Source organism: Felis catus, chromosome A2 (genome assembly GCF_018350175.1).
Source record: "Felis catus isolate Fca126 chromosome A2, F.catus_Fca126_mat1.0, whole genome shotgun sequence".
NCBI lineage: Eukaryota > Metazoa > Chordata > Mammalia > Carnivora > Felidae > Felis > Felis catus.
Window position 1 is genome coordinate 131,798,954 of NC_058369.1, and position 12,234 is coordinate 131,811,187.

Here is a 12,234-nt window from a genome sequence, read left to right on the forward strand (position 1 = left end):
AAGTGCTATTACAAAGTTAGCATGTGAATAAAGCGGATGCCCAGTGGAAGACTATTTTAATATGCTATAGATATTCTCTAGTGTTGTGTCAACAACCTGGGATCAGGTTGGGCCTACAGCTGCTTAGGTAAGAACCTAGTTAATTGAAATATTGTACATAGAAAGTGACTCTCCGTGGACCAGAGTGAGCCGTGAGAAAGTTATGTTTGTTAGAAATAACATGTCATTAATGTCCTTAGGATATCAGTGACCCAGATGGACAAACCATAGATTTTTCCAAGCTGGAGGAATTTGAGAGATCAACCCCTTCATTATACAGTTGAGGGAGCTAAGAGGTCAAGTGAATTGACAACGGCCTATAGCTGGTCAACAGCTCAGCTCCTGACACCCAGGCTAGCACCCTTTTTCATGTTGCACAGGATAATGAAATAAAAGCTACGTTTACTGAGACCACAAACAGCACCAAACTCAGTGGAGGGATGGCAGCAGCTGTCACTTTTGTAGATGAGATCACTGGTACAATTACAGTACAATTACTGGTACAGTAAGAGGTCGAATGAAAAGATTTGAAGCTCAGTTGGGATGAATGTAGAGGGGCTCAAATGGGCAAAATAATAGCTTTAAAAATGCAGTGAAGGATGGCCAGGTGTGTAAACAACTATGAGTCAATAGTCAGAAAATTGTGGGGATCCTGTGGATGGATGAATACCAAGCAATCAGGATTCATGGGGTAGTACTGCCATTGGATTATTCTCCATTAATTATCCCTTTACTATGTATAGTTATGAAGGCAGAGGCTATGGAAGTCTCTGGAAAGATTTCAGAGCAGGGAAGTAAATGTCAGTCATTGGAAAATGGTTGGGAATGGTGATCTTGAAAGGTAATCTTTAAAGGGAAACTTGACAAAGGGAGACTCCACGAAAGGATTTTACCCAGACTGTGGTAATCATCCACTTACATAGACTGGGACAAAACTGAGTTAGGACTGAAGAATATGAGCCAGATCTAAAAGATACTCTTCATGCAGTGGGAGCAGCCCACGTTGAAAATCTGAGTGATGTAATTTGAGCAATGTCCTTCTGAAAAGTCATTTGAAAGATTAGACGGATTCTCCTGTTTCCACAGTAATATGATCCTCTGTGAAAGCAATCAACTACTGTTCTTTGCTTCCTTTAGATTCTCGGTGAGAAAGTGAGGAGAAGAGCAAGGTGAAGCCAAGGTCTGAGGCTGCAGCTCTGTTTCTGTGGTCATTTCGGCTCCCATTAGTCAGTCTCTAATTTCCTAGTTATTGTGTGAAAATCAACAGTAGCAGCAGCAGCAGCAACAATAGCTAACATTTATTGAATGTTCACTCTGAACTGGGTACTGTGCTAAGTGCTTTACATCCATGTTTGCCAATTACTAATTTGTGTAAGTTACTTCTCTGGGCTTCAGTTTCTTCATCTGTAAATTATGGATAATAATAGCACCTACTCATTGTGATAACCAAATGAGTTAGTATATGCAAAGTGTTTAGAACCGTCTTTGGAACATAGTAGTTAATAAATTATTATTATTTTATCTGTTTAATTATATTATCTCATTTAATCTTCAAGCAACTCTTTAAAAATAATGGTTGCTATCACTTAGCATCCCTACCCCTGCCATGACGGATAAACGAGTTGAGATTCTCCGAGTTTAATTAACTTGTTTGAAATCAAAAAGCTAGTAAAGCACAGAATAATGACTTAAACTTTCAAGTCTTGTGCTTTTTTTAACCTCTACACCACATTGCCCTTCCCCTTCCAGGGACCTAAGCTCCAGCCGCAACATTAAATTTCTCTGATTAGTGAATTCCTATGTTGAACACATTACGAGCTTTAGGATTCTCTTTGCCTTTTGCTCGTTTTATTATTTCCTTTGTCTGAAATGGCTCTTCCAACTTTATCGAGCAGATGAAATTAAAATGATCATTCAAGACTGAGTTCACTTGCCACCTTTTCTGTCTCACCTTCCTTCTGCCATCTTCACAGAGATAATTGTTTGTCTGTGTTTCTTTAACGCTTACCTCACATGCCTCCCTCACAGCACTTATCACATTGTCTCATAATTTGTTTGTGTCTCTGCTGCTAGATGGTGAACTATGCGAGAGCCAGCAAAAAGTAAAATTTATTTAAGATGCCAGACTCCTAAGGGCTTCACAAGGGTGGACTGCCTGGATCCTCTCAATAACTCCACTACGTTTGTACTGTCATCTCCTTTTTCTTGATAAGGCATAGAAAAGTTAAGTAACTTGCCCAGGCTTGTACATGCAGTAGGTACACAATAAATGACTGTTGAATTATGTTTAAGAAAAATGCTTACCAAAAATGACCCAAATTCTTTTTTCCCCTGGAGAAAATGCATTCTCCCAATTCAACATTTTTTTTCTTTCTGATGGAGGAGAAACAGACAAGCTCTTCTTTCATCTAGTCAGATTTTTACTTTCTTAAAGCTATGAGAAGAAACAACTAATTAACTTTAGCTAGTTGAAGCTTGGCTGTCAATTCAGCTTTAAAGTTTTTTAATATTATAATAGATTTTTCAAAGTATTATAATACTTCCTCATCCCATAATCCTGAAAACCTGTATAAGTTAAATGTTATTTTATTGTCTATTCAAAACCCCATAAACCAAGACGTGCATTACAGCATAAATTTTAATTTTTGTGTCAAGAATCTATTATTTTCCAAGCAAACAGAGGAAAAAAAAAAAGAACTGCTTTCCACGTCCAAGTTAACCTTGAAAAACTTATGTCTTTCAGAGGGTAATGTTGTCCAGGGTCATCAGAAGGAATTATGGGCTGGTTGTGAATGTCAAGTGTAATTCCAAGCCCCAAACCACCTGTAGCTTTTTTTGAGGCCTTTTTCTACAATTGCTGAGAGGAAAACATATTCTCTTTGCTTTCTCCCGGGGCTTTTATAAGACTCCAGCCCCTGTATTAACTTCATGATCTGGTGGGAGGAAAACTGGCTTAAAAGCCTTTTAACCCAAAAGGTTTGAGCAGCTAATGGACATCATCCCTTTGGAGAAAGGAGATGATATAAAAGCTCCTTCTCCACTTTAAAAACTAGGCCTTATTTATATAATAAGGCCTTTTATAAAGTTAAAGCCTCTTGGTCTTAATACATTTTTTAGAACCTGTTACATTGCAGTATAAGGCAAACAGTTAGCCAAAATACATAAATAAATAAAAACAAAAAACCATTCTCCCTCTGTTGCCCGAGTTCTCAATAAACCTTTAACTTATTTGACTGTTTGACTTATGGCAAAAATAATCCCAGTCACCTACAAATAATATCTTCATTTTAACCACTATTTAGGCTAATTATGAACCTGTGCCTCAAAATTAAGCAATTCTATCATTTTAATATGGTTTAAAAAAGAGTTTCTGAGGGAATTGGGGGAAGTTACAGAACACTAGCATGCCCAGATTTGATAACAACAATAAAAAATCAGCAATAAACAATTATCCTGGTAGACCCTGCAATTTCCATTCAAAACATTTAGAAGATAATATTAACAAACATGAAAATGATGTATTTTTACATAGAAAAACAAACTCACAAGATTTTGGAATTGCAAATAACCCACAATTGTGGCAACCATCTACCTTAATTAATGTGTTCAACCAGTATTTGAAACATTACCATTTATCACCTTCTTTTCTTTCCTTTCTTTTTAAATATGGAATTCATATAAACTGTGTGTGTGTGTGTGTGTGTTTTTCTTTAAATAACACTGTGGAGTAAAAAAAAAAAACTGGAACAAAGTAAATTTATCTAATGGTGAATACACAGAAGAAGTTTTGGTTCTATTTACAAACTGTCCTACAGTAATCCTCATAACAACACAACTCACTATTACATGGCTTAGCTGAAAAGAAATAGGTCTCTATAATTGTAATTATGTTTAATTGTATTTGCAATAGAAATAACTTCTGGAGGCCAAACAAACTTTTCAGATTACGGGGTTAGGGAGTTTTATGGTATCTACAATAAGGAGCATTAGAAACTTCGCAGTGGCATGCTTTAACAATAAAGAATATATACCCTGTTTCACAGGTTATTCCCATCGTTGCTTGAGCACCATGGGAGAGCCCCAGGAATTGGCTTCTTAGCGCCTTCTTTGATGACACTTTACCCAGGCATCCTCATAGCTACCTTGTGGGAAGGTATGAACATGTAAGAAAAGACACTTCCATGTTTCTTGAAGGAACTGAAATATCTCACTTGTGGAAGTGGACAGTCAGGACATAGGAGTAACTTTAACACTCAGGTTTTGCCGTTATTTTGTGTATTTGGCATTAAAAACGTGGGAACTCAGGTTCCCAAAGTAACATGGTGGTTCATCTAAATGAAGTGTGAGCAGAACAGGAGGTTCCCTCTGGATAGAGGGAATATGATATATAAAAGATCCCAAGGAATACTGGGAAAAGATAGGAGGTAAGGCACTGAAGGAAAAATGGAGAACAGTCTATTAATGGCCATTAATACCAAGTCCATCTTAGAAATGATTACTGTCGTAACACTTGTAACTTGTTGGTACTACATGTTTAATTGTTCCCACTAGACTAAGAAATCTTCATGAGAGACTGTTCTGTCTTGTTTTCCACTGTGCTCCCAGCACCACGCCCAGTGTCCAATACATATTTGTTGAATGAATAAATAAATTAATAAGCAATTCAGGTAGCATTCATGGAAGTAGAGGTAAATGGATAAGTAGCCATATCCGTGTGTGAGCAATGACAAATCAGCTAACCTGTGAAAAATGCTGGTGTTGAAATCCACCCAGCTAACACTTGAAGGTGATTCAGTCAGTAGGCTGTCCTACAAATAATTTTTTTCTAATTACTTTGGTTAATTTTATGTTATTTAAATGGGGCCTCTGTGGAAAACTGGGCAAGTTACTCACCTCCTTCTGTCTCAGTTAATATCTGCATAGGATTCCACAGTCACAGACTGAATGCCTAGTTCCAACCAGGCTTCTCACAAATAAATCCACTGTGCACCAAAGGAACCAGATGAGGTAGTATAGACACATTCATGCAAACATATCACCACTATTAAGGAAAACAATTTAAAGACTGTCAGCTCAGACGTGATTAGTCCAAGAGGGACACATTATTATTGATAATGAGCCTTTCTCACAGGGAAGTTGAACTCCCCAGTGGGAATATTTTTAGGGGTTGAAGATTAGTAATATTTTCAAGTTGGATTAGTTACCAACTATTTTTAAGTATTGAATATTGGAATGGGTGCCAAAATAGATAATGTGATTTGGTCATTAAGATACTACTGAAGCAGACTTTTTATATGACTGCTGCCATTACTCATTGACTTACAAATGGCCTTGCTTAACTGGGGATGTATCTCACCTACTGCTTGCCCCTTGACTTGAAATGCCAAGTTAGTCAAAAGTAGGCTCAAATGAAAGTCACTATGGTTCTGTACTATTCACTGATCACTTACCAAAGGGGTTGGAATCTGTTATTCCAAATATCTAGGTGGAGTCAGGCAATCTCACTCGGCTCTTGCTCTTGACTCTTCAATCCCCCACCTTTAATATATGCCTCAGTTTTCTTGTCTATGTGATGGAGGCAAGTAGTAATAAAACCTGATCTCTGGATGCAGGACAATTGCTGACCGTTTTATTGATTGCTGGTGATATCTGACCCCGTAGGCAAAGTTCTCTATAAATACAATCATTGTAATTATGCTTCTACTATAAATTATTTTGAGTTGGAAACATAATGTTATCAGAATATCTTTTGATAACATTCCTTTACTGTATTTTGGATAATGATTTTAGTACCAACGAGGGGCCTTTATTGCTAGATTCAACTCACTGTTGTACATTAAACTTTGTCTCAGATCTGACCAACTTTGGTATAAAGTAAAATGAGGTCAAACACAGTGCTTGCTAAATCATGGCTTGAGCTGTCCTTATATGAGCAAAACTGAATAGTTGCATATATCATTGAGACATTCCAGTGATTTATTTTTCCTTATTTATATTTATATTGATATTCTCTTTACAGAAGTACTGTAGCAATAAAGAATTCTATTCCATTAGATTCCTAATCTTATTTTTCAAGTACCAAAAGGCAAAAACAAAAACAAAAACAAACAAATGAAAACAATGGAAAACAAAAACAATAAGTTTTCTGGTTTTGTCATAATGTTATCGTAAGCTATTCTTCTTAGATGTTATATATTTAGAACCCAAAATTTCTCCTATGATCCAAATTAAAATGTGATCTTTTTATATTCAAATTATAAACCAATCAACTAAGCAGGTATATATTTCTAAATATTACTGCCTTACAAGAATAAATAGAGGGTAATCACGATAAACTATCAAATAATGCTTTTGTAGATAATACTATTTGTCAGTTTATCAGCTTTATGCTCCCTATTACTCATGCATTTCCAGTTCAAAAATATAATAGCTACAAAAATAAAAAAGCAAAACCATAATAAAGCTAGCCTTCCTAGTTTGTGCTTGCCTCCCAGGTCAAAAGAAATTGTTAATTGCCAAAAATGTAAAATTTATCCCAAGGAAAGTAACAGGCTACACGGGTAAATTTTGGCAAATGCAACTTTATATTGAAATTCACACATCTGTATCTTAAAGAATGAGACTCACAGACTCTAATGTATTTCTAAAATACCAGAAATCATATTATAAGCTTTCACAAGTTAAAACTGAAATAATTTAAACGACCAATACACTGAATGTGCAGAAAGTAGAAACAAGACTGTGCCTTCAGTAGAATAAACGCTTCACAAATTGTGCAGGATGTCATACTAAGGCTGTGGTCTCCCCTTGACAGCTGACTCAAAATATAAACATACATCAACTGCCCGCTTCTTAGAACACACTAGAATGGGTAGCACACCTCGGAAGAAAATCTCATTATCCCAGTGATGTGCACCTTAATTTTCAAACCATGTGAGGAAAAAGGAAAAAGAGTATTAAATGATCGTCCATGCACTTCCAGTTGCATGACCATGACCAGTTACTAATTCGATTTCCCTTGACTATTTGCTCCAATGCTAAATAAGATGAAAGATACTAGATAACCCTTTAAGGCAACATGTGTTTATTCTGCATTATTAAAACTGTTCAGTTGTGACCAGTTGGTACCATTAATGTTGCCTCCCAGACCAATATCTAGCATTTGTAAAATATAAATGAATTGGAAAAACTTTATACCAAATCAACCAAAACCACATAGTACAGTTCAATGCTAGCAATTTCACTAGTAGGTAAGGAAAGTGGCATTTAGAAATAGTAATGTATTAATACAAAAAAAAAAGAGTAAACTCTAATTGGAACCAATATACTGCTTTGGAATGCTCCCCAAAACTTACAAGGCGAATTTTTAAAAGTGTGATAATCCAATAATTCATGGCACGTCTTTAGTGGATTACAGTACTTTAAGTCCCCAAATATTTTAGTCTTTGCAAAACAATAATAGTATGAAATGTTTTAAAGTCTTCAAACTTCTAAAATTAGTTTTTATCAACACATTTACCTCATGTCAACTTAATTTATTAAGATGTCCAATGCTAATTGGTTTTTTTTGATGTTTTTTTTTTCATAAGTAGTGATATACACAGCATTTAGCACTGATACTTAGCACCTGCTACTTTCATTATCTAGTTTTCAACCACGTAAAGAAACTTAGGGCAGTGGTTCAGTCCTTTCTTAATTACAAACCTTCGCCGGCAGTCAGCAGGATCACTCTGAGATTTAAAATAGGATTATAGGTGAACTATTGCAAAGACTGCAGAATGTTGCCCAAATCCTTATAATTGCTGATCCCCTTCTTGATTTTCTTCTCAAGATATGGCTACAGGCCACAATTGCTTAGCAGAGAAGGTTAGTGTTTCACAAGGCTAAAGATTTCCAGATGCTCCTTCATATAACACAGTAAGGTTCCCTTGGTAACCTGGATTTTCTGCAGTAAAGAAGGGTTGTGCTGAAACAGCGCCTCAGCTCCCTGTTGGAGAAAATGCAGACAAAAGGATTGATTCCTGCTTGGGCAAAACTCATCCAGACAGCGGCTGTTAGAAATCCCCCTGGTACTACAGGCCCTCTTGCAAAAACTCTCCAATAACAGGCCACCAGGTATGGGCCCCACAAGGTTAGGAAGAGAAAAGTCATTATATAGAACATTCTGCTGATTCTTTTCTCCATTTTGAACTCATCTAAGACCAAGAGCCTTCTTCTGCCCGTGGTGTTTGCATTTTGCCTGATGCCCAGCAAGGTGGGTGGTGTGGGACCCCTTCCAAATCCTGCTAGCCAATTGGCAGCTGCCTGGCCACTGGCTCCAGGGCCATGAAAAGTCCAGTTCTGGCTGACTGCTGCTACAAACTGGACTGGCTTCATTTTCCTTCTGTCGTGGACAAAAAATATCAGCTTGAGGTAGACAAGCTGTGTGGCTAGGAGGATGAGAGCAAGGAGCAGCATAAATCCTAAGGAATCATTAGCCCTGAAGGAGCGGTGTTGGAAGGTACATTGATCTTCCTCCCTAATGAATGAGTAAGTGCCCACATCTAAAACTGGGGGGAATGCCATGGCCACAGACAGAGTCCACACCATGCAGATCACAGCCAGACACGTCCAAAAGGTCAGCCTCTTTGTATAGAAGCGGTGATGGGCGATAGCTAAGTATCTGGTGACGCTGATGCAGAAGAGCATGAAAGCAGTGTGGAAACAGGACAAAACCCCCAGAAAGGCAATCACTTTGCAAGTCAGAGTCCCATAAGTCCAGGTAGAGCCATTTTTGACCGAGTTGAATACAAATGGGAAACAAATTGCAGATCTGAGGATATCTGAACAGCAAAGATCCAACAGGAAGTAGTAAGGTGCTCTATGCAAGGTCTTATCTTTCACTAGCAAAATGGAGATCAGAAGGTTGCCCACCACGCTGACTCCTATTATGAAACCCAAGGAAGTCAGTTTCAGAAAGGCTGTTAGAGGAGAGAGATTTTGCAAAATGTTGTCAGCTGCATGGCTATAGTTCGCCATAGATGGATGGAGGATAAAGATACAGCCTCAGTCAAGTCTCATGATCTAGATATAAGAACAAGGAAAAGATAGATCCATACATTTTACTGAAAATGTAATCCACAAAGAGAATTGATGCGATCTGCAGTCATGCTTCCTCTTTTCTTCCATTTGATTTGCCATCAGAATATCTGGAAAAAAAATGAGCTATCAGTTCTTAAGTTAACAAGTAATGATGTCAGGCAGTGCTAACACAAAGCTGTTCATTTATGGGGAAGCAAATAAAGTTTTAATTTTGAATAATATTATTTGCTTTAGTAACTATTTTTGCTTGAGATTTCAGAGAATTGGCTGGTTTAGTTTTCTGAACTAGATGAATTTAAAAATGTCCCCATTTTGGAGAACATAAATTTGATTGGGTACCTTTAAGACAGAAGGAATAAAATGTTCCACAATCATAAAATATGCCAGTCCAGGAATTAATCACTAATGTTGCAATGGAATCTACAAGATTGCTAATAGGAGACAGAGATGAGAATACCTACATTTATTTGAGTTCTGTTAGTATCTGTCAGTGTTTTACAGGCAGCTTTTCTGCTGATATGGATCCAAAGAGCCCTTGCAAAATATGTCTTTTAACTCAAGTGCCACTATTCATGCTGCACATTGTAAGAGTATTTGTTGATTCATCTTAAAGCATAATTTCAACACTAGATTTCGAAATTAACAGGAACTTATCCAGGATTTGATGTGATTTAATCTTTTGTCTTTTCCTCCACACCCTACCCCCCATTTTTGGTAAATCTTTTCTCTTTTAAACCCACATGATTATTAAAAATGGTTAATGTAAATATTGGCCAGGGAAACACACCCAGAGGAATAATGCACTTACATTTGTAAACCTTGGCTGCCTGGATTCAAATGAATTTAACATGAACCTGTATTTCTTGGGCAATTAAGCCTTTCCTATTTACACTGATAATCTTTGTGGCAAATCGCAAGTGGCTTCATTTTCAAACAAAATGCACATTGTCTCCTAGGTGCCTGAGAGCCACACCAGGAAAATCGGCTTCCTCTGTTATTCCCAAGAAGCATGTTCCCTTTGCCACTTCTCACTAGCCCGGAATATGCTGATGGAAGCCCAGGCAAAACTGCGTTCGATGATTTTAATTTCCCCACCGGTACATCCCCGGGTAAATACCGATCACATCATGCAACATTACGAAACCTGAAATCCGCCACCCCTGGATTTATAATGTGGGGTGGAGGAGGGGGAGGGGGAGAGAGACATGCATTACATACGCGAAGATGGGGAGAGAGATTGCTTCTGTGCTGCAAGGGAACTGTTCCCGGTGATTCGCAGTCTGATATTCCTCAGTCTTGCAACGCTTTCCAGAAATGGAGCTCTCAATAAGCCCTACTGAAGATGCATTGTCTGAATGTACTTCCATTATGCAGTTTATTGTCAAAAAAACAAAAAACAAAAAACCTCAGGGAGGGCTCGGTGCCGGTGAACCTGCAGTTTCATCAACACTGTGCGCCCCCCTCCCCCCAAACTTAACCGAGAGTATATCCTCCTACCTGTTGGTGTTGGATATCCCGACAGACTATAGCTTCTTCTTTCTATAAATTGCTGATTTTTTTTTTTGCCTTAGTGCCTTGACTGAGCATCCAGGCAGGGCTCGGCGGCGCCTGCGCGCTGGAGCCTCCTTGAGCTCCAGCCGCGTCCTCCCCTGTCGCAGCGGCACCGTCTCCCCCAGTAACGCAGGGGCCGCGGCGGCGGCGGCGGCGGCGGCGGCGGCGGCGAGGGCGGCGAGGGCGGCGAGGGCGGCGGCAGGGGCTGCTTCGGGCTCTGTGGAGCTAACGGGAGCCTCGACCCGTTTCCAGAGCTGGCCCTGTTTATTGGATGTCCTGTCCTGTTGAACTGGCAAAATGAGGCTTTTGTCCCCTTGTGGCTGCTTCTGAACTTTTCCCTCCCCACATTTGAAGTGGGGGCTTGGAAAGGCTTGTTCAGGACCTCAGGCCCACCCTGTTCCCTTAGGGCAGCGACGGGAAGAAGCCACGGTGTCGGGGGCGCTCGCCCCCTTCTTCAGCTACCCGGAACCCTAGCCTTCCCCGAACATTTCCTTCCTTTCTCTTTTAGGGTGGTCCAACGCTTTGGAAGCTTCTTTTAGAATTCCTCTTTAATGATTTCCTCAGCTGACCTTTGCATTTGCAGGTTAGCTGGGAGAAAAAAAGAAAGAAAGAAAGAAAGAAAAAATAGAAATTAAATATATATATTTTTAAAAGCGCAGTCAAGAAAAATCTTGTCAATGGGGAAGGAGGGAAGAAAGCAGGTTAGGGGCAGCCCTGTCTTTGTTAGTCATCCTCTATTCTCAAATGCACGCAAATATGTGTTAAGTAGGGAGAAGCTAAGTTCAGAGGACAACTGCAAAATGATTTACATGCATTTTACCATAACGAATATGATGATAGAATCAGGTTTACAAAAATTTTAAGTGACTATTCCTTGCATTCCACCCCACCAAGCAACAGCCTTTCTTTTTCTTTCTTGCAAGTACTGCTGACCAATACATTGGTAATGTCAAAGCAGTTGTGTGTGTGAGTTTCCTTTCCCTCCCCCTTTGTTTTTACAGAAGAAAAATACTAGGAATATAACGAATTCATAAAACTTACACCCATCCAAAAGGTCCGATGATATCACAAGGCACCACATAGCCTGACAACTGAGTGCTTAGGGATGTCTCTGGAATCATGCATTTCCTTATTTTACCATTTCCGAAGAGTTTTGTTTGTGGGGGTGTTATAAGATTTTAAACAACTCCCCACCTCCAAAAAACGAACAGATATGCTTTCATCAATTCCCAGTGTGAAACGTCTGCTTCTCCTCCCGCTTGCTTATTGCTTTATAATAATCTGTTAATGAAACAGAAAAATAAAGACCTTCTCTACAGTAATAATTTGATCTCCAGACAGCAGTAAAATACCTCATTGCTGGGTGGTGAGATTGTGACATTCGGGGGAACTCAAGCCAATCAGCATACAGATAATATGGGTTAATTTACATATTGTATTTCTATTGGACACACTGAGGTAAAGCCTTCTCTGTTTAAAGCTTAAAAATGAATACTTCACTGTCATGGTGTCACAGTCATTACACAAAGCCCTATGTTGGTAATAGTGAAATGATGTTACATT

The 12,234-nt window shown here is 38.8% G+C and overlaps 1 protein-coding gene across 4 annotated transcripts; it reads right to left on the reverse strand.

Annotated features, from left to right (window-relative positions):
* Positions 1-6,600: 6,600 nt before the first annotated feature.
* Positions 6,601-11,950, reverse strand: GPR85 (G protein-coupled receptor 85). 4 transcript variants are annotated; one of them, XM_011280517.4, is made up of 4 exons: positions 11,713-11,950; positions 10,618-11,259; positions 10,339-10,453; positions 6,601-9,227 (listed from the first exon to the last, which is right to left on the reverse strand). In XM_011280517.4, the coding sequence occupies exon 4, from the start codon at positions 9,055-9,057 to the stop codon at positions 7,945-7,947; it is 1,113 nt and encodes a 370-aa protein (XP_011278819.1). In that variant the 5' UTR covers positions 9,058-9,227; positions 10,339-10,453; positions 10,618-11,259; positions 11,713-11,950; the 3' UTR covers positions 6,601-7,944. The 4 variants fall into 4 exon arrangements, with proteins under 4 accessions (XP_011278819.1, XP_011278818.1, XP_019681285.1 ...); XM_011280516.4 differs by having other exon boundaries at positions 10,339-10,456; XM_019825726.3 differs by having other exon boundaries at positions 10,339-10,480.
* Between the last annotated feature and the right edge of the window lie 284 nt (positions 11,951-12,234).